General features: G+C 43.0%; 1 protein-coding gene across 2 annotated transcripts in view; it reads right to left on the reverse strand.

Moving 5' to 3' along the window:
* The window catches only part of SPTB (spectrin beta, erythrocytic), a 524,484-nt gene that overhangs the window by 282,205 nt on the left and 219,048 nt on the right, over positions 1 to 23,231 (reverse strand). For both annotated transcript variants that reach the window (XM_069638664.1, XM_069638665.1), the window contains 3 exons: positions 18,350 to 18,465; positions 17,147 to 17,259; positions 14,253 to 14,440 (listed from right to left, as the gene is read on the reverse strand). In XM_069638664.1, coding sequence (XP_069494765.1) covers positions 14,253 to 14,440; positions 17,147 to 17,259; positions 18,350 to 18,465 — 417 coding nt within the window. The remainder of the gene's footprint in view (positions 1 to 14,252; positions 14,441 to 17,146; positions 17,260 to 18,349; positions 18,466 to 23,231) is intronic.

Genomic DNA, 23,231 nt, shown 5'->3' on the forward strand with positions numbered 1-23,231 from the left:
CAAACCAGTATTTGCCAAGCTAAGAGGGCCATGGTCTAGGTGGGGTGCTGTGGGACAGACAGCAAGACCAGGAGGGCTGAGTTTGAGGGCTGAAATGTGTACAAGTGATAGACAAATAGACATTCTTATTGAATGAGCAAAGAGAGACAGAATAAAGGCTAGCTAGGGCACACTCAGAATGGGATCCAGGAGGGCTTGATCATTTAGAATCAGAGCCAGGGGGGCTCATTGGCAATCTGAGCTAGCAGGGCTCCTTGAGAATTCGAGCCAGTAAGGGGCATTGAGAATCTCTGCCAGGAAGGCTCATAGAGAATCTAAACCAATAGGACTTATTGAGAATCTGATTCTGGAAGGGTCATTGAGAATCTCAGCCACAAAGTTTCAATGAGAATCTAAGTCAGGTGGGCTGAATGGGGAGCTGAGTCTGGAGCACTCCTGACCAAGCCAGGAGTACTATGATGGATCCTATGGAGTCATCACTAAACCCCAGCATAAAGTCTCCTCCCATGTGGCAGGAGGAAGGCAGCAGATACCTGATCCTAACCCTGGGGGTGGTAACATGAGGGAGGATCACATGGGAGGAGACAGCTGTTAAGGGGAAGTGGTGACTCTGCTAGGAGAAATGCAGAATGTATCCTCTTCTGAGGATAAAAGTCCCATAATACCCAGCTACCTAATGGCATGCTGCCAGTGTATAATTCCCTCTCCTAGAACTACCCAAAACACAGGCTATGAAAGGTCTTCTAAACAGCATAAAACTAGTACATTAAGGGTTCAGGAAGTGAATATAACAACCTATAACTATTATGATCCCACCTTATATAGAGGTCATGAACTCAAGGGTAAATCACCAACTCTTTTTTACAACCTCCCATGATATGATATGATATGACATATGATATGGCATTTATAACGTGCCTATACACAAGTGTTTCAAGGTGCGATAAATTGACAACTATAAAACCACACAATGATTTAAGAAAGCTAAATGTAAGAAGACCATCAACAATATGAACTTCAGAACCCATAATGCCCGTAGTACTGAGACGAGGAAGAGGGACTCCGAGTTGAAGAAGGTTACAGGTTCCATGAAGATTCATGAGCAGTCTAGTTGTTATGGTGTGTAGCACCTGAGCAGGACATTTAAATGCCAGAATGGGTTTCAGGTGATAGAAGAGGAAGAGGCAGAAGCAGTAGCAGTGGCAGGAGCAGAGGCAGCAGCAAGTTTAAATGTGGGAGATGGTGTTGAGGCGAACGAAAGACCACCTGAGGCCTATGCAGGAGAAGTCACATGACTGTGCAGAGCGAGCGCAGCTGGAAGCAGTTTGGGGGAAAGCCACACTGTGGGAAAAAGAGCTCCCACCATGCTGTGACCTGCTCCGGCAAAGAAGCAGAGCCGGAGGTCTCACAGAGCTGGTAGAGCTCACCTGAAGGACTGCGCCAACCGCGACAGTCAGACCGAAGCTGGCAGCCGTGGAGGCAGATCCGAAAATACCCCTTGCAGCACCTGCACGCCCAAGGGAGACGCTGAGGAAGACAGTGGTTTGGCCTGAGATACCAGTGATCTCAGTAAAAGTCTGTTAAGTAAAACTAGCCATTTTGAATACCGAACAAATGAAATAAGGCAGACAGGGTGCAACTTCTCTGATAAGGGATACCAATTGGGGATAATTGTAACCTGCATTGCCAGCAGCCAAGAGGTTGACAAAGATTTATTCAAAGGCTACAGGAGCACAACTTTCCTTATATGAGATGCCAATGGAGAGAAGCTTGTAGCCTACAGTGCAAACAGCCAAGATGCTATAAAAGAATGAAACAGAGACAACAAGGGTACAATTTCACTTTTATGAAATCCACATCTGGGGGGAGTTGTAACCCATAATGTTAAGTGTCAAGAGACTTTAATGAGAAGCAGTTATTGTTCAAACCTCCTCACATGGGATACTGGTGTGGAGAATCTTGGAAGAAACAATACCACTGAACGCAATAGCAGTTGTAGGAGTTTTCTATCCTGGCAGGCGAGTACACCAGAAAAGGGACCAATAGTAGTTAGTCCTGCCAGGCGATTGGACCAGGAAAGTAGAAGATAATGTGATGTACTATGGTCATGGTGAAAAGATGTGTTGGAAAGAACTGGGTAATTTTATCACCTTTCTACATGAACTGTTGCATTGCTATACTATCCTGAAAAAAAGAGTTTCTTTTGAAGAAGATATGTGATGAGCTTATAATTACGTGGCCTCTGTGAAGAGAACAATTGCCTTGATTGATGAACTTGTGTTTTGAGGGAGAGACCTTTGCTTTGTCTAGCAGGAGACTGTGGTGAACAACAGCTGTTCTGATTTGTAACCAGCCCTTTGTGAAAGAGATGTTTCTTGCCAAGTGGAAGGAGCCAGTGAAAGGAAAATACTTTGTGTGATATGTTGAATGGAACGTTGTTATTGCACAGAACTTTATTGGAACTGAACATTGCTCAAGCTATTCCAGACTTGATCAAGAGGAAGGGAGTTCAACCCTGGTCACAAGGAGTCGTTTCTAACGCCTTTGAGTTTGAATTGAAATACTATTTTGTGGAACTAAAAACAGCCAGACATTTCTTGTATTATTTTGTATCAGTGTGAGAGTTAGATACTTGTTGGACACTAGGCCATTTTCCTTTAGTCTTAGTTTGCCAGGCAGGTCCATCTTTAGTAGGTTATGGAAAGATCAGCGTTTATCTCACCCCTTTTTATTTAATAAACTGGCAACTGAGAAAACTGTACCTATGTGTCTGTCTCGCATTTCTGACCCCTCACACTACCCCCTGAGAGGTCAGAGCCTGTAGCAGGTCAGGGCCTGTAGCAGGCTCTTGGAAGGCTGGAGCATGCAGTGGGCTCTTGATCAAAGAATAATGTCACCAGCCTGAAAATGTACCCAAGGCAGACAGGGAAGAAATCACCTGTAATTTCAATGCCAAGCTACCACAGGCCAGGAGGGCCAGCGATCACCAGCAACCACTACAGAAAGGTTGCAGTACCTCGGAACTTAAAGTTACTGTGTGCGACTTTGTACGGTTTCTTCAGGGCAACCTTATCATTTTGACTATGATTTGTCACAGACTAGGGCACTTAAACTTAGGAGCATGACCCTATTAGAGATTTGTGGTTTCTTTGATTATTCCTTTCACCTCTTCTCCTCGGACCGCGATGTGTTTCATGAAAATTAAACCTTGTTTTGTTTCTATCTATATTATTGCTCCAACCCCTTTCTTTTGAGTAAAAAAAGATTGTGTTTGGGACCTATTTGGGGTCTTAAGTCATTTGTTGATCCTCTGGCCTGTGTCAATGGCAGTTTCTGTTCAATGTTATATGTACAGAAATTGTTTAAATCTAAGGAAGGGCTTGAGTCAACATATATGGGATTGGTAGTATCATATTTTAACAACGAGTAAGAGCTGTTAGAACAAATGACAACAACATTTTGGTTGAAGAATGGTTGGAAACACCAGCGAGGGGACTCAATGATAACAATGTATGGGAGGCATCCCTAAAATATATGCGTAGCTCTAGGATAGCATCATGGTCAAGGACAGCACACTCTTTTCGGAATAAAAAGCTACATTTAATCTGAAAAAGTATCTATTTTCTTCTCCCTGCTTGGACCTAAAATGTAAAGGGGAAAGGAGCCCTGGAACATATATTTTCAGCCTACTTTTAGTAGGACAAAATATCGGTTGATCTGCTGCGAGATCACAGAAATACTGCAAACGGAGGTTAAGCATCATACATTCTGAATTAAGTGTAGGCTTGATGCAACAGAGAAGGAGGATCATAAGTGCTTTGTATTTACCATGATTTCTGCTGCCAAAAGTAAGTTGCACATTTATTGAAATATCATCCACAAAGAAGTGGAAAAAGAACATTATAAAAGAATGATATTGGAGAAAGAGGTCTGTGGGAACCTAAACATATATAAACAATTTAATAAAAATTGGAAACCATTAACACTGTGGGGGTCATTCCGAGTTTGGAGGTAGCCAGGCTGCCTCCAAACTCGGGTCTGGGTAGGCGGAATGGGGACTTACCGGGACATTCCAACCTATGCAGACCCGGTAAATCCCCATGCCAAATACCATTCCCCATTCCCATTCGAGCCCCCATAGGGCTCAATGGGAATGGGGAAGGCGCTAATAACGGGCCCGCAAATTGCGGGCCCGTTATTAGCTCCAAGGTCCCTTAACGGGTCCCGCTAAGAACGGCTGGTCAGACCAGCCGTTCCTGGTGGGACTCGCTAAGGGACCTCGGAATAGGGCGGTAGGGGGTTACCCCCTGTATGTACGGATGTCAGAGAGACAAGTTGAATTTACAGACAGGTTGCTGGGCACAGCCGACAGGGAAGACTCTTCATGGTTATGACTGCTAGTACTACAATTATTTGTGTTTGTTTAATGAAATGATAAATTGAGCCAGTTTTCATAACTTCCTGCAGTAGCGTTTCAAGAAATTTCAGACTGCACTGTAAAAAGAGAGTTGGGCGTTAGCTACAAGAACTATGCTTGCTGTACTTTATAGGTCTGCAACTGTAGATGACGCAATAATCGAAGAAAAGAAAAAAAGGGGCAAAGTCATTGTCTATTCGACACTTAGCTAAAGGAGGAACTGTCCAATGCCCTTTCCGTCCATATTGGCTGCACACAGTAAGCAACACTTTAAACAAGGTATTTCCCTATTGAAATATTGGTTAATTACGACTGAAGAGAGCAGGTTGGATCCAAATATTCTATCCAATTACCACTCTGTTTCCTTTTTTTAGTCTTAGAGCAGAACAAAATCCTGTGGTGCTAACCATGTGCTGTCCACTGCAGCACAACGATAGCGACCCTCCTGCTGGCAGATGATGCTCTCTGCCTTATGGATAATGGCTATGTTTACATGTTGTCTGTGCAGAAACGCTAAAGAACACCATCACCAACGTCCACACAAATAACTCAGTCAAGATAGTAACAATTTGGTGCATGATTTCAAACAAAGGGTTCCACTCATCTTTTAGGAAATTGCCTACCATCTTGTGTAGCAACTCCAACGATGTGCCATTTAATTGGTTATCTCTTAATTTAGAAATTGGACACCTTCCTTTAGCAAATAAGAGGTTTCTTAATGTTGTCAGTCAATCTGATGAGCTGGGTTTTGGGTCCCACTTCCATGTCTCTTTTTGCTAGCAAATTAAAGTAATGTTTATATGGAGACATGTATAGAAATTCAAATTTTTTACAGCACACACTTTTTTTCATTTCTGCAATAATTATTTTGGGACCTTGGCTTCGTGTTTCTGTAGCATCTCCTTTGGGTCCAGTTTTCCCTTGATGACAAAGTCCCTCAGATTTCTTTTGACGCCCCTGTTGTCTGTACAATTTGTTATTTTTGTGTACATTAACACATATGGTTTACTCATAGTGATTAGGTCATGTTTGCATATGAATACATGGGAAACTGGCCAAGAGTGTATGGTGTCCACAGTGTCACAGCTTGGGGAATCAACAGAGAAATCAACATCCAGAAATGAATGTTCAAAGTGGTTTATTTTACAAACAAAATGTGCCACAGGTTTTTGGTTGGACTGGAATTAAGGATGTGGGATATTCAAGGAAAACAAGGGTCAGATGTTCCAGCTTGCTTGAGGAGCGTAGTCCATTAGCTTGCCCGTCTCTTGCCTATGGCTCTGCTGCCTGGTGGTCAACTAAAAGCCACGCAGAATCTTTGAGGATGCAAGTACCAGGCCCTTTTTTCTTGGCTTGGCTGATTGCTTGACCTTTGTTGCTCTGGCAAGGGTGTTACTTTCTTGGATGGAAAGTTCGACCAGTTAGGACTTGAGGGATCGTTGAGTCATAGGTCAAAGTTCTAAGCTTATAGGATGTTGCACCAGATCTCTCCAAGCGTGGGGATGGCAAGGCACATTTCTCGTGGTACTGTTGGCAGACTCTGTCACCGTCTCTGCAAACACTAGGATGGTAGGCACCCTCCACGTTGATTGCTGCTTGGCTTGGGCACTTCCTCGCACTTCTTGAATCCCTTGTTTTTACCTTTAACTCCCGTAGTTACATCTTCTCCTATTTCCTTCTCGACAGACAACAATTGAGTCTTAGTCCTCCCCTCTGTTTTTCCAGCCCCTGTTCCCTCTTTCTCCCTCCTCCCCTCTCGTAACCTCCTTCCTTCTCTCTGGGTGATTCCTCGCATGAGCTCTCTCTCTCTTTTCTCTTTGCTATTTATTTTCTGGTAAGACATCTTTATGTGCTTCGATCATTTAAGGTTTCTAAGAACTGTCTATGTCCAAAGCAATAGATGAGAGGCAGTAATAGCAGTGGGTATCTAGAACATGAGGGGATTGATCTTCCTAAAAGTTAATAGGTCTGTAATCCTGCACCTGTGTTCCGGAAGACAGTTCCAGGCCCTTGCAGTAAGGTAAGAGGAGCAGGCCTGAAAATGCTGTTTAAGATAACAGGATGTGTTATCTTATAAGCCCTTTCGAGTGATGTTAAGGGTTTTCAATGCACCCTTTGTTCTAACAGGAAGCAAATTAGGGTGCTGCAGAATGGAGGAAATGTGTGCCCTTCTAGAGGCCACGCTGCCAATGCGGGCAGCTGCATTATTATAAAGTTTGGAGGTGCAGGATCACCTAACCAGGAGCACCCATATACAGATCTTCTGAAAGAAGCAGGTGCAACTATCCTCAAAGCATAGCATAGAAATTGGCAGACCTGAGAATATGGTTAGTATGAGCGCTCATGGAGAGAGTAGCATCAAAATGAATACCAAGAGGTTTAACCGTAAGTCTTAAGTGTCTCTTCCTTCCTGCCTCCTCCTTTGTGTTCTTCAAGAGTTCCTTTCCAACCTTTTCTAGGCCCGCAGCTCCTGATACCTTTCCGGCATTATCCCCTTCCACACCCATGAACAACCTTTCTTCAAGATTGCGTGCGCACACAGCGCAAATGCTATTTTCTCTGAGGGTTCAGGCAGGCCTTGGCTTGATCCTTTCCCTGCAGGACCCACCATCATCCTCCCTTGCAAGCTTGCATTTCCGATGCAGGTTGCTACTTTACTGACATGAGGTTCACAGGCAATCTCCTGCTCAGAGTCATTAAGGTTGGTTTGTGTCCCCTTGGTTACAACACTAGCGGACAACGTTGGGACTTTCTTGTTGCTCCATGTTTCCAATGCCTGATCAAGCCCGGTCTGGCACATATTCTTAAGTGACGGATTATCTTGAGTAGCGGGTTAAGGAGACAGCTTCTTCTCAGTGAGTGGGCACATCCTCCATCTCCTGGCCTCCACTGCTCTTTGCAATCTTCTCCAAAGTCCTGTCTTCTCCAGTTCCCCTCCTCAAAACCCTGTAATGTTCATGGTCTCTTCAACCTCCCTCTGGGCTTCCAGCTTCTTCCCAATACTTCGGCCTCATTTTCTCTCTTCACCTCCTTCCTCCTCTCCACATGTTTATTTTCTTGTACATTCTCTATTTCTGTTTGACTCCTCTCCTCTTCCTTCATCCTCTTGATTTCCTCCTTTCCAACCTCCTCAGATTGTGTTCTCTTAGTTCCTGCCTCCGCCTCCTCTTTCTGCTCAAATGGCTTTTCTCCAGCCTCCTCCAATCTTACCATTACTCTTCTCCCTCCTCCTCCACACTCTGCTTCAAACACTCTTTTCCAATCTCCTATACTCCTATTATGGCGCTTTCCAGCCCCTCCTCTTCTCACTGCTGCAAGGGCCCTTTCCCAAATTCCTACACTCTTATGATGTCACTTCCTTCCCCCTTCCCCTCTGTGCCACTCTTTCCAGATCTTTCCGCCGTCCTACGTGCAATCTCTTCTCCTATTCTCCCTCTTCCTCTGTTTACTCCTCCACCTCTCCACTTATCCTCTTTTTCTTTTTGCTCTCCATGTATCTATTTCTCTACTTTTGCCTCCTTGCAGCTGCAAATCACCACCTACTTCCTGCTCTGACTCTATCCACTGTAACACACATCCTGTGTAGGACAGTGGGATTATTTGTACCTGCACAGGCCTATAACTGTCCACCTGCACTCAGCAGTGTGCCTGTATGCTTTGCGCATGGGGATTGTGTTACGGTTCAGGGCTCTGCGGTATCCCGAGGATTAAAAGGGTTAACCCGCCAGACACGGCGTAATCCATCTGTTGGACCTGGTTTTCACCTAGGAAATAGAATCTGGCGCTTTTCAGCACCATTCTATAGGCAGTGGAGGCTCCCGTGGAAACGGGCTATTTCTGCGGCTGTTACTGGCTGCAATACTAAAAGGACTACATGTCCCAGCATTCCCGCTCCATTCCTGGATGCCACCAATGGGAAACCGGAGCCTCCTTCTGAATCCTTCATTGCACGGCAAGACGAGCCGAACGCTGCTTCCTATTGAAGTTGTTCCCACTTTGTTACTGAAGTTGCCTACTTCTGGTTCCGACCTTATTTTCTCCTAACGGACTGCCTTTCAGATTTCCTTTGGCTTGACCTTACTGCTTGTGTACCAGACCCCTGCACGTTTAAACGGACTGCCTCGAACTGCCCTTTGTTTTGGTTCATTCTTCTGTGTACCAGACCCCTGCACGTTTAAACGGACTGCCTCAAACTGCCCTTTGTTTTGGTTCATTCTTCTGTGTAGCAGACCCCTGCACATTTAACCGGACTGCCTCGAACTGCCCTTTGTTCTGGTTCATCCATTTGTGTACCAGACCCTGCACGTTTAAACGGACTGCATCGAACTTCCCTTTGTTCTGGTTCATCCATTTGTGTACCAGACCCCTGCACGTTTAAACGGACTGCATCGAACTGCCCTTTGTCCTGGTTCATTCATCTGTGTACCGGATCCCTGCACGCCTAGCGGACTGCCCTGAATGATTACCGCAAGTATTTCTTGATCTTTCATTTTCTACTTTAAAGTTGCCAGACTGCACAGTATTTGCTTTTGTTACAATTACCAGTTGCACGTTACCTACTCCCCGCACCCTGCCTTGTGAGAAGACTGCTACATCCCCTGCTTGAGGATTCCGTGGACACTCCTTCTATTTCTCGAGGAAGACGTTCAATACAAGTGCACTCCGGGACGCTTTGCATCATCGTGCACCATCCCGACTCCAGTGCGTCCCTCGTTTCGTCGGGATAGTCCCTCTACCAATCTTCCCATTTTTTTATTTTATCCTATTCGTTGTTGGACTTATTAGTGACTTCTTAATTAATTCCACTGGTAAGAACTTCCCTTCTCTACATTCCTTTTTCTTTATCTCAAAGAATGCCCGTCATCCTCTAGTGATCTGCTAGTTACAGGGTTGTTCTTCCTTTTAGGTATCGGGGTAGGGGTTGTCAGAAAATAATCATCACCATAGTTCAGGTATATCTATACCTTCATAAAGATCTAATTCCTCTGTACTATTATTATACAACTAAACAGTGTTACTTTTCTTTTGCAGTTGGTGATCTTAGCGGGTGTGCTATCCGCTCTTTTAAGTGATCGGCCTCCTTGACTGTTACCTAACGGTGGGGGGGCATATCATTGAAAAGAGTTTATTCCCTCAACAGAGAGGAGACCCCGGTTTAGGTCTAACCGGGGTTCTACAATCAAATCAGGTCCGGGCCGTCTTGAGTTCCTCCGGGAGTAGGCATCCGGTGAGTGACAGATTGGCTCTCTGAACTTGAACTGGTCTCATCAGCTGTTCAGCTGATCTTGTATATTTCCTGTGACTGTGCCCAAGATCGCAGACCTCGTACAGGCCATCTCAACAATCAGACCCCCGGCTCCTGGTAACTTGTTTGTATGTTCCTCTTCCACACCCTCAAAGACCTGTATTACAGATCTACACATGCATGATGTGTTTTGCATTGTTTGGTCATTGGCTGACAATTTCTCAAATGAAACCAATAATTTATTTATGTAGGTGTTTGGCTTATGATAATTTGTCACCTTTATCAATATCATAAAACAAAATTAAAACCCTTCCATTTCATTATGAAATTTCTTCTACCAACAATGAATGTTATTACCTCTCAAAGTCTGGGGCCCCACACTCATTCTTTTCCCTGCGGGACCTGGTATCATCACTTGTGGGATTAAGTTTCTTATGGTGTGTACTTTGCTATCATGAGGTTTGAATGCAATCTCATGCACAGAGTCTGGAAGGTTGCTTTGTGTCCCGCCAGTTGCAATGCCTGTGGCCAGGGAGATAGAACCTTCTCATTGTTCCATGCCTTCAAGGCCTGTATATTCCAGGAGCAGCACATAAGTTTAAATGAAAGGTTATCTAGGGTGGGAGGTGTACAGAACAGCTAGAAGTAATACGGGCTAGGGCTTAATCTGTTGGTTTTAAGGTCGTTGGGGCGGTATACCAGGAAGTAGCTGGATAGCTTTCCTTCCTGTCGATTTTTTCTCCCTGGCGAAGACCAGTTCCTTCTTCCTTGGGTTGGGATTCAAATTCTGTCTGTGAAGGGGCCTGCACACTAAAGTCTATGAGAAACGATTATGCAAGGAGCAAACAAAAGCAAAGCACCACCATCAGAAGGACCAAAGCTTATGGAGTTTCGATCTTCCTTCAAACCGACCAGAATAGGGGGATCCTCCTTTTCTATCCAAGCACCCAGAATATGGAAGGCGATTTCCCTTAACACCAGCTGATTAGAGCATCAGCTTGCCTTTGGAAGGCCCTCAAGACCTGAATTTCCCCCCCTTCATCCTGATGGTTCACATTCCATGTCAAGCGAAGATAGCCGTAGTTACGGCCACTACCTGCTCTCATCTCCATTCATATGCTACTTGAAGACACGTTGCACAACACCTCTGCCATTGCAATGCAGCTAAGTCGCACAACAGAAATTCAGTCCAGCTGGACACATAATCAGTCTCCTGGACTCGCATAATCTCCCGACAACCTCACAACACCCATCCACAAGCCAGCTTGACATGGGGTGCTTGCAGGGACTTGCCACCCCTACATGCCTTTGTATAGGCTACAATGCACACACGCATTCTATACTCCTCTGACAAATCTCCCATACTACAGACTTCGGTCCCCGGAGGGCGTTCACCTGTAGTACTTTAAGTCCATACCGATGGGAATAGGTGCTACACAAATGTCATATTACATTACATTAGGAAGCTCAAGGAAGAGAGTATTTATGTTAAGCAAATTTTACCCAGCATGGGTAGCAGCTTGCGAAACAGGGATGCTGCCAACGACCCCTCCACTCTCTTCTTCTCTTCCCACCTAGTCCTCTGGAGATTGCATGGCCCTGTATCTAGGCCAGCACGACCTTCATCAAAGGGGCTGCAGTTAAATCAAGGGCCGGCCCATATCAGTTTGGTTCATGTTGGGTTTAGACAGAGAGGAGGCACTTAACATTACTAATAATGTTAAGAGTCTCTGCTATATCGACATTACATGGGAATCATTAACTCTGAGAGGCAATGTTGTGTCCCTGGACCAATTTTGATTTCCCAACCAATCTACATTAGAGGCTCTGATATCCGGCACCACATGAATTGGAACACTCTAAGAACCGCCACCTGCCATTGAAGTTACTTGTATTGTTCCGGATAATGAAATACTGGATAATAAAGTTTTGAGGCTGGGTAACCAAGATTATGAAAGGCAGAGCATAAGGCCAGCAAGCTTCGTTAGTCAGCCTTTTTTGCTCAGTTTTCTAGCACTCTGCCATCCAGAATACCGCCATTCGTTTAGCCGGTATTTTTCTCTATCTGGCACCAGTGGACACCCCGTTAGTTCCAGGAAATAAAGTTGTTACCGTATGACCAAAATCTGTTGTATCTTCAAAAGTTTACATTGTTACTTCATCTTTCCCCCTTTTACAAAAAGCTTTGTTGTAATGTTGCAGTCTGAGGTTCTGGTACTTGCATGGGTAGTACAGCTCAGTGGCAACGTGTTCGTCTTGGAAGCAAGGCGACGCAGAACAACACAGGCACAGATCCTGGGTCCATGCTTAGAAACCTCTTTGGTATTAAGTTCGTTATAAAACAACAATTATAATGATATAGCCATTCAAGGCAGGTATTTCTATATATCAGCTTAGGTGTTACAGATCTTGTCAGAGGAGGCAATCAGTAATGATCAACCAGGAGGGATTTCAAATGTTTTCCGTGCTTAATACCAGACTAGAATCCGGCTGTACCATCCTGGTTAGAGATGCACCTCGCCAACTTTCCCTGGATAAGATCACACTACATGGTAACAATGTCTTCTAAAGGCAACACAGGTTAAAAAAAAGGGATCAGATTGTTTTAAGAATGCACAGACTGATTCTGGTCCTGTAGAAATAGTTTGACATCCAGGAGAATCACAGCATACATGCCAACATGCCACACATGTGAACTGGAAGGTGTGTCCAGTCTGTTACTTTTCAGATCCTGGACTCATAATCCTGTGTGTAACATGCAGAACTATAAGAAAAAACCAAGGAGCAAGTGTGGTTGACTGTTGGCATGTATGTCTCAGGACACTTAGTGAAAGCCAAAGGAACATCATTCAGTAGATCCAGCAGACTTAACCAATGTCCGGGGGCGACTAGGGATCACACTGGCCTTTCCTACTCTCATCCCGAATCTACTCGCCGGGATCCAATCCTCACGGCTTGAGAGGAAGCACCTCCTCACCGAGAAGTGACTAGTATAGCACTGTATGTAGATTACCAAATGGCCTGGCACATTCTCTTTCCATTCAGTGTGTGTGATGTCACATACCATCAGGGTTCCAGAATTAGAGTGTTAAGTCCCTTTATCTTTGTTTGATGATGTCAGGCCTGGAAGAGAACAATGGATTCTCCAAAGAGAACATTTCACGCCTCGAGCCTCTTAATACCTAGGTCTTTGAAAGGCTTTTCGGTGGTGTTTCCATTTCCAACTATCATAGCAGGGATGTTCAACTAAAGATAGGAAAACAGCTGTATGACTTACAGTTAGTAGTTGCGTGTTCCCTACCTTGACGTGGAGTTGTTCTTGTAGCAAAGGCTGAAGATCTGGTCAAGGTCACCCCAATATCCGGTCATGGCCACCCCAATCATTGCTAAACTTTGTGTTCTGACTGTATTGTCTTTGTTTGTGCCCTGTTTTGACACCCTTAAGCCCCCGAGTCAGTGGTGCGCGATATAAAGATATAAATTAATAAAGTTAAGTAAAGTTAAGTAGCCGTTGAAGATGTGTCTTCGCTAATGATACATTTAATCAAATAGAAATGTTCACTTGTATAGGCCTAAACAAACATTTCTATGTAACTATAATGCATACAATCTCCTTATCAACACCTGCAGTTCATTGGCGTATTTGAAGGGAGCGATGAAATCATAACTTGTTTGTATTAAAAAAAACAAATGTAGAGCTGTAATAGCTTTATGTAGCCGTATAGCGATGTCACAGCACTTCCTGGGCCTGTCTCTGACTGATTGATGGTGAGAGATATTGCTCCAGGCTGAATGCTGTGTTGTTTCAAAAGAGGAGGCTCCGCGGGAAGGGGCAGGTAAGGGGGTTTGATCAACTTATGCAGAAAGAAAAAGCAGGGAGAAAGTGTACAAAGAAAAAAGGGGCAAACAAGAAGATAAAAGCAAACTTATGAAAAACAAAGATAATGGAATAAAAATACACGCAAAGGTAAATGAGGGGCTAGGTGAGAAAATGCAGGAAAACAGTATGAGGAAGAAAAGAGGAACTGAAAGGGAGAGAAAATGAGAACAATGAATGGAGAAAGATTACAGATAGAATAATATGGAGTCATGAAAGAAAAGATAAAACTATAAAAGAAGGGGGCACAGCTAGAAAAAGAGAAAACGCATGCAGTGAGAAAGAACACTGCAAGAATTTAATTTTAAAAAGTGCACACCTTTGTACTGTATTGTAAGGAATTAAGTGACTCAAGTTCTGTGACCTTAGAAAGACACTCAGCTTGAGACCCCATGCCGCTATCTACTGAGGCACTTCTCTGTGAGATGCTGTATCCCAATAATATTTAGTTGGTGGTAGTGTACGCCACTTGTATCCAACTAAATGCATGAGTAGTGCCCATTCGCTCATTGGGTAGCAAGGCAGTTTTTTGCTTAGTTGTCAGTCCCTGCATGATAAATTATGTTGCCGCTCACCCCTTGCTCTAAGTCAAACAAAAATTACTGCTTGCTGAAATTCACCTTTTAGGCATAAGGATATCATTCATAATTGTGCATTTTTAATATGTACATCCCAAAACTTGCCATATGCTCTCAAATCAAAGTCCTACTTACTTGGGAGGTTTTTCAACTGTCCGGTATGTGCTGAACGATTGGAGCTGCTGTTGCACGCCCGTCAAGGAGTTCGCAAATTTCCGGCTTTCGAGGAGGAGGATGGTTTTTTCGATCCATTTCAGCAAATCAGAAGACAGCCTCCCGTATTGGTTAATCATCTTCTCTGTCTCAAGAGCATGATCCAACACCTGACGAAGAAAGGGCAGGTCATTATTTCAGGAGGAGATATACCAGCTATTTGCATATCAAAATATAAACTCTTTCCTCCTAGAGGTTCAAAATTGAATGGTTGAAGTTAATGAATATTAAATTTGGTGCTGTCAACATTGTCTTCAGATATTTTGCTAATGCAAACAAACAAATAGACTCGCCCATATCGTCCCATATGACTCAACGGGAATGGGGAGCCAGAAGCACCGAGTAACGGTTCGGGTGCTTCTGCAACAATTGTGCCTACCGAGCCCATTGCCCCCGGCAGGTCAGACCTGCCCGTGCAACGATGATGACAGGAACAGTTGTAGTTTGCCGGTCTGGAAAGTGGTGCTGGTATGTTGCTAACGGCACCCTTATTTCCGGGCCGGCAGACTTGTAATGAGGCCCATAGTTTTGGTTTGCTTAACTTAAGTGCTGCCTTCTACCAGTGCAACCAGAGGAAAGTTAAGCAACAAAGCTCGATCACTTGAAATGCTCAGGCACCAATTAGACCATGATTTCTGTGCCCATTCTTGCATCACTGGTTCTTACCTGTGTTATCCTTGTTCATCCCACCCCACCCAGATCATAACTCCTTCACCTTCCACATGTTCCTACTTCCCACCTTCCACTGTTTTGCTTCCCGGTAAACCACAAAGTTTACCAGGAACAACTACACTGAGCTTACATAGTTTTTCACCATTGAATGCCACAAATAAGTGTACAATAGGACAATTAGTTTTATGTGTACACTGTATGGTTGGGATTCATATTACGTGCATCAGGTATGTCCAAAAAAGAGTCAACCTCCCCAGGATTACAACTGGTGCTGCAACAAATTGAGTTATCAACTAGAGGTGGTATAACAGATAGAGTAATGAGAAGATCGGCTGACACTGCACTGATTCTGGAAGGCTAATACGACTGGGACAGAGTTATCTCCAGAGTCCTGCATGGGCAAGTCAGTAAAACTCTGTGCCAGACATTTATTCCAAGTCACTCTTTGTAAAATCACAATTTGATTCTTTGCTGGGTCAAAGCTTCTGCACAACCTACCATAAACACATCATTTAGGGAAATGCAGGTTTCTCACTGGCTACTATATCTTGCGGCCAGAATATTGATAAACATTTTGGAATCATTAAGATGAATGTTACGCTGGGGCTTAAATTCTGGTACAAACTGTAAAGGCCAACAACACAACATTTGAAAAAATGGGGAGTGATATGTCAGTGGGCTTTAAACTACCAATTTCTCTATTAGTTGGTCTTAGATACAAACTCTTAAAGATATTGTACTGCACGCCCTATGCTCACACAATGCAGGCAGACAGGTAGTGCTCACCTATCATCGACCACTTGATTTTAAGCTTGGATACTGTTCAGACACCAGAAACTTGCTCCCTGGAAGAACTTCAGCCATTATTTATTTATGCTTTCTCATTTAAAGTCCCATGAAATAATTAAAATGACTTATTGATTTCTCGTATAACCATTAACACCTATAAAGAAGCGGCAATTGAAACCACTGGACACATAATGTAGACACAAGACATGGATACCGTCAGTAAAAAACTATAGTGATTATGCTGAGTGCGACCAACCATATCATTGCTAGGCAAAACACGCCTGAACCAATATAGACAAGAGATAATTCTATACACAATTACATTATTTGACCTATACAGATTTACACATGCAGAATTGATTGGTAAGTACTCTTTTCGATTAGAATGACTGCCCCCTTAAAACCTTACCATCTTGAAGCCACTGATCTCTGAAGCTAGATTCTTTGCATTCATTCAAATATTCTGCCATGGCAGGGCAGTTTCATTGAACAGGCATAGTGCATTTAAAGAATCTTTTCTCTCACGTGACCAATCTCTAGAAATAAGAGAGGGCGTTTAATATACAGCGGCTTTAATGTTTTAAAGTAGACTGGTGTGTCTTCTCACAGTTATTTTGTAATTGATAAGCAAAGGCTTTGGAATGGTCAGAGGACTATGTTTTTTGATCAGGATGAATGCCAAAAATGTATCTGTATGGCTGAAACACGTTATGTTCTAATCATTCTAATACAGTGAAGAGCATGTGTTCAGTCTTTAATGTGTAACTTAGCAGTTCCAAGTAGGACTAAGTTTACAGAAATGCAGGATATTGGTAAATCTACATTGTATTTTCCATTTTTAATTGTTTCGACCAGAGCTCTGTGTCGTTCTACTTTTGTTCTGGGTTTTTGTCCTTCTATTTTGGTGCCCCACAGTTTATTCCTTTCTTCTAGAAAATCTATTTGTGGCTAGTAGATATGCAACAACACCCACAATTGCTAGAAATGTCATTATGTCATTTGCTGAGGGTTTAGGAAAGAACAAACCCCTCTTGGAAAACTTTCAAAAAGAAAAACATAATTTCAAGCCACCCAGAGCTTCCTTGTCCATGACTCCTTAATGAAGACAGCTAGACGCTTATGCATTGGTGTCACTGATGACTGCCCGGGCTGAGTTAGTTGCACTTGTAATTACCACAAGTCTTTTTGTCACCCCCAGTTGTAAGTAGAGACCTGAGCCACAATGTGATAGTAGCCCAATGGCAAGTCCATGGCAGACCTTAGTTAAATCTTATAACTATAACTATGGAGAAATCATACTCCAGGACAGGGATCCCTCCGAGCGAAACAGCTTCCTCTACGCGGCCATGTCTTACCTTGCCAACTCGCTTCCCTTCGACAGCCAGGGCCTTCATCTTGGAAAAATAATGGTAGAAAGACACAACGTAGGTGATAATGGATTTCTCGTCTGGATTTTCAGTGAATACATCTGTAAATCAAGGGCATTTTTATGAAAAAGCTGCCATAGAGATGGTGACAGTGTATGTTATTATGAATATAATATTGATCAGGGTTCGAAATTGAGACTCGTGAGCACTATACATTGTGGCAGAAAGCTTCTCATGACTTCATGAGTATGGAGTTCTGCAACTACAATTTTTAGCCTTGAGGAAGCACTTATTGCATGAAACATTTGCCAGCTTTTTGTTCAAATGAAATGAAACAGCACTTATAAACATGCACGTATGAAGTAATGGGAATTTTGTATGTAAAATAATACCACGCCCATTATAACTATCTTTCTAAGCCAACATAATGGTTTATTTATGGACTTGTGCTTCATCAATTAGATAGCTCAGTACTTGGTGCAGTGTTCACCAAGAACTGCATTCACTATCCTTACAGGTGACATGTACATTTCTGGGGGGGGTTGACCTGCAGCTCAAATGATGCTCTGTCCAGACCCCTTGCATACATTTATAACGTGAATGTGCTCCCGGCACATGTATTACAAGCTCCCATGACACACGTGGGTGCTGGGAGTGCGTTTCACAGTGACGGGCCATGAAAGGACAGGTCACTATGTAATCTCAACAACAAAATCATTTCTATCCCTGTTTGAGAGGTAGAAATGCAAGTCGAAAAGCAGCAGTTTATACCGCTGCTATCCTGCAATTAATTGCGTACCTCCTGCACCTGTTCCAACAGTCACAGAGAATGTTATATAAGTATTTTTGGAAATATATACTACAAAGTCTGGTTTACGGTTGAAGTATAAGCTGGATAGTATTTCAGTAGCAAGCATGCCCCATTTAATGATATCATTTACATATTTCTACACTTTGGTTCTCTCAGGGCATGGGTCTGAAACCTGCAGCTCTTCAGATGTTTTGGACTACACCTCCCATGATCCCTCATCATTGACTATGTTGGCAAGAGCTGATGGGAGTTGTAATCCATAACATCTACAGAGTCAGTGTTGCAGACCCCAACCGTAAAACATAAAGGGGGTTGACCCTGCTTTGTTTCTTGGGAAGAAAGAGCATCCTTCGACAGCCTTTGCTGGTTAATCAACTCACCTTCTGGGTCCAGGAGTTGGGTGATTCCGAGACGCTTGTCTGCAACATCGAAGGCATTTTCCAGGTTATGTCTTGCATTGGACTTCTGCAGTTTGTCAAAATCTATCAGATCCGGTCTGTGAAATGACAGGGATTTTGAAAACAATTTTCACTAAGTGAACCAAAGTTGGTGATCATTCTCACTTACATAAGACTGTAACCGAATAAGAGATTCCAGGGCAAAGTCACAAAGGTATCGATGTTATTCCATCGAGATCTTTTTCTCGAAGACAATTTCATCGAATTCTTTTTTCTTTTATGACATTTCACTGCAAATGTATGATGGGGGAGACCCCCACAGCATCCCTATACCCCCGATTTTTATTATCACCCTAACCCACCCCCTGCATACATTTGCGTTTGAATTCGATGAAAAGAATTCAATGAACTAATTTTGTGCACATTTTCTGCGCTGAAATCTACTGATACCGTCACAAAGGGTACGTGTTATTGTGAGCTTGTTGTAATACTTTGCATTCTTATATATAGTTACATGCCAGATTCCTCACACTTCTAAGCACTGAAATAACAAATGTTAATATTAACCCAAATAATGGTACTAATTATCGACCGCAGAAAGATGAAGAGCTGTTCCGGCACTGCCATCGGATTCAAACTAGTTGAGTGCAGGCTGACTCCATGTACAAGGGAAGTGCTTAACTTGCGAGCTATCTGTAGCATTCTATGGTAGAATGGTAGTCCTGCACTGCGACCAACATGGAATGTTTAGGTTAGAAACAGCCAGGGTTCCAGGTCAGTTGTTTAAGTTCACGTAGGAGGTGGTCGCAGTGCGGGGCGCCGGTTCATTATATATACAAAATAAACTTACTATTAAAAGAAGTCATCCCGGCTCCAGAGATACTTCAATTTGCGACGAGGACACCGGCGCCTGGTGACCCACGCTGCACAAAGAAGACGAGAGCGGCTGCTCCGAGCCTGGGCACAGCACTGGGCTGGCTTGTGCTGTTATAGGCCACACGGCTTATACGTGAGACTGGAGGAGAGCGGATGCTCCGAACCAACGCATTACGGCGTTGGTTTGTGCTGTTTTTGGTGGTGGGGGCTGCAGTTTGGAGCAGATACTCTAGGCCAAACAACCACTGAGGCTGCGTGGTTTGTTTGGAGCTCCGAGCATTCGCTGCGCCTGCTCGTTTGAAGATCTCGGGCCCCACATGGAGTTTTAAGTGAATCTTATTGCTTCACTTCCCCACAGACTCGTAACGATACACTCCTCACATCGCGCATGTTAGAAAAAAGGACCTTGCAATAGGTCGTGATCACGTGGGCCTGCTGGACAAAGACCAGGAAGTCTGGGGAGGGTGAGGATTATACATCCTCATCCTCGTCCTCGTCTTGAAAAAAAAAAAAAAAAGAAACAATTTTTTTTTCCTTTCTCTGTTTAAATACGCAACCATAGAGGAAGGCATAATACTATATGCAAATTATAAGACTGTGTTAGGATACCACAATGCAGGGTATCAGTATTCAACCTCCTGCAAGCTTTTTGCCGACACCAGGTCAGCCAGCAGTGGTCTGGTGAGAATGGAAAGAATTTTGGCTGAATTATATGCAAGCCGTGGATCAAGAAGAACTCACATCCAAAAAAAAAGAAACTATTATTGTTGCATGCACTTGGATTAGAGGGTCAAAAGAAATTCAGGGAACTTCCAGAATTGACAAGAGATGAGGCTGGAGATGCCGATGAACATGACAGAGCCATAAGACAATTGGACAAATATTATGCGCCTGAAACCAATGTGGCCATAAATAGATATACATTTTACACCAGGGTGCAAAAAGAAAGTGAAAGTATCGAGGAATATGTTTCAGAATTAAGGGTTTTATCCAGAACCTGTCAATTTGGCAATGGCATCACTCTGGACGAATTAATACGAGATCAAATCATAATTCACTCAAAGGATAATATAGTTCAAGACAGGCTGTGGATGATCGGTAATCCATCACTACCTGAAACTATAGCTATTGCCAAGCGGGTGGAGCACAGTCAATTGTGCTCTAAGGAAATGAAGGACAAGAAAGAAGAAGCTGTACAGAGCATGCAACGAAACACTACAAAGATAGTACAGGAGCAGGAAGAGCAAAGCCAAGTTAATGCACTGCGAACTAAAGACAAGCCGGAAGCTGCTCCAGGCAAGAGCAACAGAACAAAGAATTCAGAATACAGGGGAGGTTCAAGTAAAGTTCATGGAAAGATTTGGGCTAAGAATGAACCTCGCACACAAAATGATCATAGATATCAGTATTACCAACCAAGGGATGGAAATAGATGCTACAACTGTGGCAGATTTGGCCATTACGCAAATGCAAAACAGTGTCCTGCTCTAGGACAGAAATCTGGAAATTGTGGTATAAAAGGTCATTTTGCAGTTGTATGTAAGAAAAAGAAAATAATTTCTGTCATCGTAGACGAAGAGGAAGAATCAGACGAAGAAAGGGTATTTTTCACACAGGAACCTCCAGAAGGGGAATTTAAGTGCCCGAGTTGCGAGGTGATTCTAGATAACTGGAAGCTCAGGGTGAAGGTGGATAGTTGTTCACCTTGGACAATAATCACCAAGAAGACATGGCAGAACCTTGTGGCACGTGGTCTGGGAAGCGAATTGAAATCATCAGACATAAAAAATCCGGGAGGATTTGAGGGGTCAAGGATAAAAATAATTGGGTGGTTTCCGAGTATCGTACAATTTAAAGACAGACGAGCCCAAGTCAAAGTTTATGTAGCAGAAAAAGGCATCGACATCATAGGATGGAGAGATCAAGCTGGTTTGAGAATCAGGTTAGACCCATGTATGGAAGAACAGATTCTGTTGGTCAATAGTAGTCAACAACAACAAAGAATTGGTGTATCAGTGGAAAAGAATAAAGTCAAATCAGAGTTAGGTTTATTAAAGGATTTTGCACACAGAATTTGTTTGAAGAAAGGAGCTGTACCGGTTAGACACACGAAGTCAAGACCGGTTCCATTTGCCATTGCTGACAAGGTTGAACAAGAGTTGACATTGTTGGAATCAGAAGGGATCATAGAGAAAATTGAATCTTCGGAGTGGGTGAGTCCCATCGTGGTGGCGTTGAAGAAGAATGGCAAACCCAGGATTTGCGTGGACTTAAGAGACGTCAATAAGAACATAATAATCAATATATTTCCAATTCCGATTATTTCTGAGATGTTGAACTGTATTGGTGATGCAGATGTATTTTCAACACTAGATCTCTCGAAAGCATATCATCAAATTGCACTTACTGAAGATTGCAGAGACATTACAGCTTTTATTACGCCACATGGTTTATATAGGTACAAACGTATGCCATTTGGTTTAGCCTCAGCGGCGGCTGTATTTCAGAGGGTAATGATGCATGTCCTCAAAGGAGTAAAAGGAATTGTTGTATATCAAGATGATATTATTGTATTTGGTAAAGGAAGAGAGCAACATGATAACAGGTTAAAGAAAATGTTGAAAAGATTAGAAGATGTGGGTTTGAAAGTTGAACAGAGCAAGTGTCAAATTGGAGTAGATGAGGTAGAATATTTAGGACATACTGTAAATGGCAAAGGGTATAAACCAAAGAAGGATGCCATGGAAGCCATCAGGGAGTCACCTGATCTAAAAAACAAGGATGAGTTAAGGTCATTTTTGGGATTGTGCGAGTATTACAATAGATTTGTTAGAAACTTTGCAAGTGTCACAGATCCTTTGAGGAAACTGATGAAAAAGGATGCTAAGTTTGTGTTGGATGATGATTGTGACAAGGCAGTAAAATACATAAAAAGTGAAATTTGCAATTCATTGGAGCTAGGAGGGTTTGAGTTTGGTAGAATGATGAAAATTACAGTGGATGCCAGTGGTAACGGTTTGGGAGCAGTTTTATTGCAGGTAGATGAAGATGCAAACGAGAGGATAATCAGTCATGCATCGAGAGCCATTTCAGACACAGAAAATAGATACTCAGTGATCGAAAAAAAGTTGATGGCTTGTTATTGGTCAGTAAATTACTTCAGGAAGTATGTGTGGGGAACTAAATTTGTTATTCAGACAGATCATAAACCTTTAATTGAGGTTCTTACAGTCAAAGGAATGTGTAGGGCCTCACCGAGATTAGCAAGACTTAATCTTAAAATGCAGGATTATAACTTTTCTGTGAAGTATGTGCCTGGCAAAAGGAATGTTGTAGCTGATTTTTTGTCGAGATTACCACTAGGAAGTAAACAGATGGTAGTAGAAATGGATGATGAAATGGTAGTTGTGGTGTTTGAGGTCACATCCAAGGATGATTGGATTGAGGAGTTGGGCAAGGATGATGAGCTTCAACAAACTGGCAAATACATAAAGTCTGGATGGCCTGAAAAGAAGGCAGTTCAGGAAACGTGTTTGAGATTTTGGGAAGTAAGGGATGAATTGTCTATGGAGGATGGATTTTTGGTAAGAGGAGACAAATTGATTCCACCACGCAAGTTATGTGATGAACTTATTGAAAAAGCACACTTGGGTCATCCTGGTATTACAGGCACGAAGAATAACATAAGATTAAAATATTGGTGGCCAGGTATGGATCTTATGGTAGAAAGAATGTTTAGGAATTGTTGGCCGTGTCAGAACAGCGATAAAAGTTGTAGAATTGTAAAGTCTAAGCCTATTGACATTCACAAAGGTGAAGCACCATGACAAATGGTAGGTATTGATATTGTTGGACCTTATGTACCTCTGTACCTATAAATAGAAATACTAAATGACACACATAACCTGGGGGTGTACCACTCTGTACCTATAATTAGGAGTGCTGAATGAGACAGATGCCCTGTGAGAATACCACTTTACCTGTAAAC

Source organism: Ambystoma mexicanum, chromosome 14, assembly GCF_040938575.1.
Source record: "Ambystoma mexicanum isolate Mex_15411 chromosome 14, UKY_AmexF1_1, whole genome shotgun sequence".
NCBI lineage: Eukaryota > Metazoa > Chordata > Amphibia > Caudata > Ambystomatidae > Ambystoma > Ambystoma mexicanum.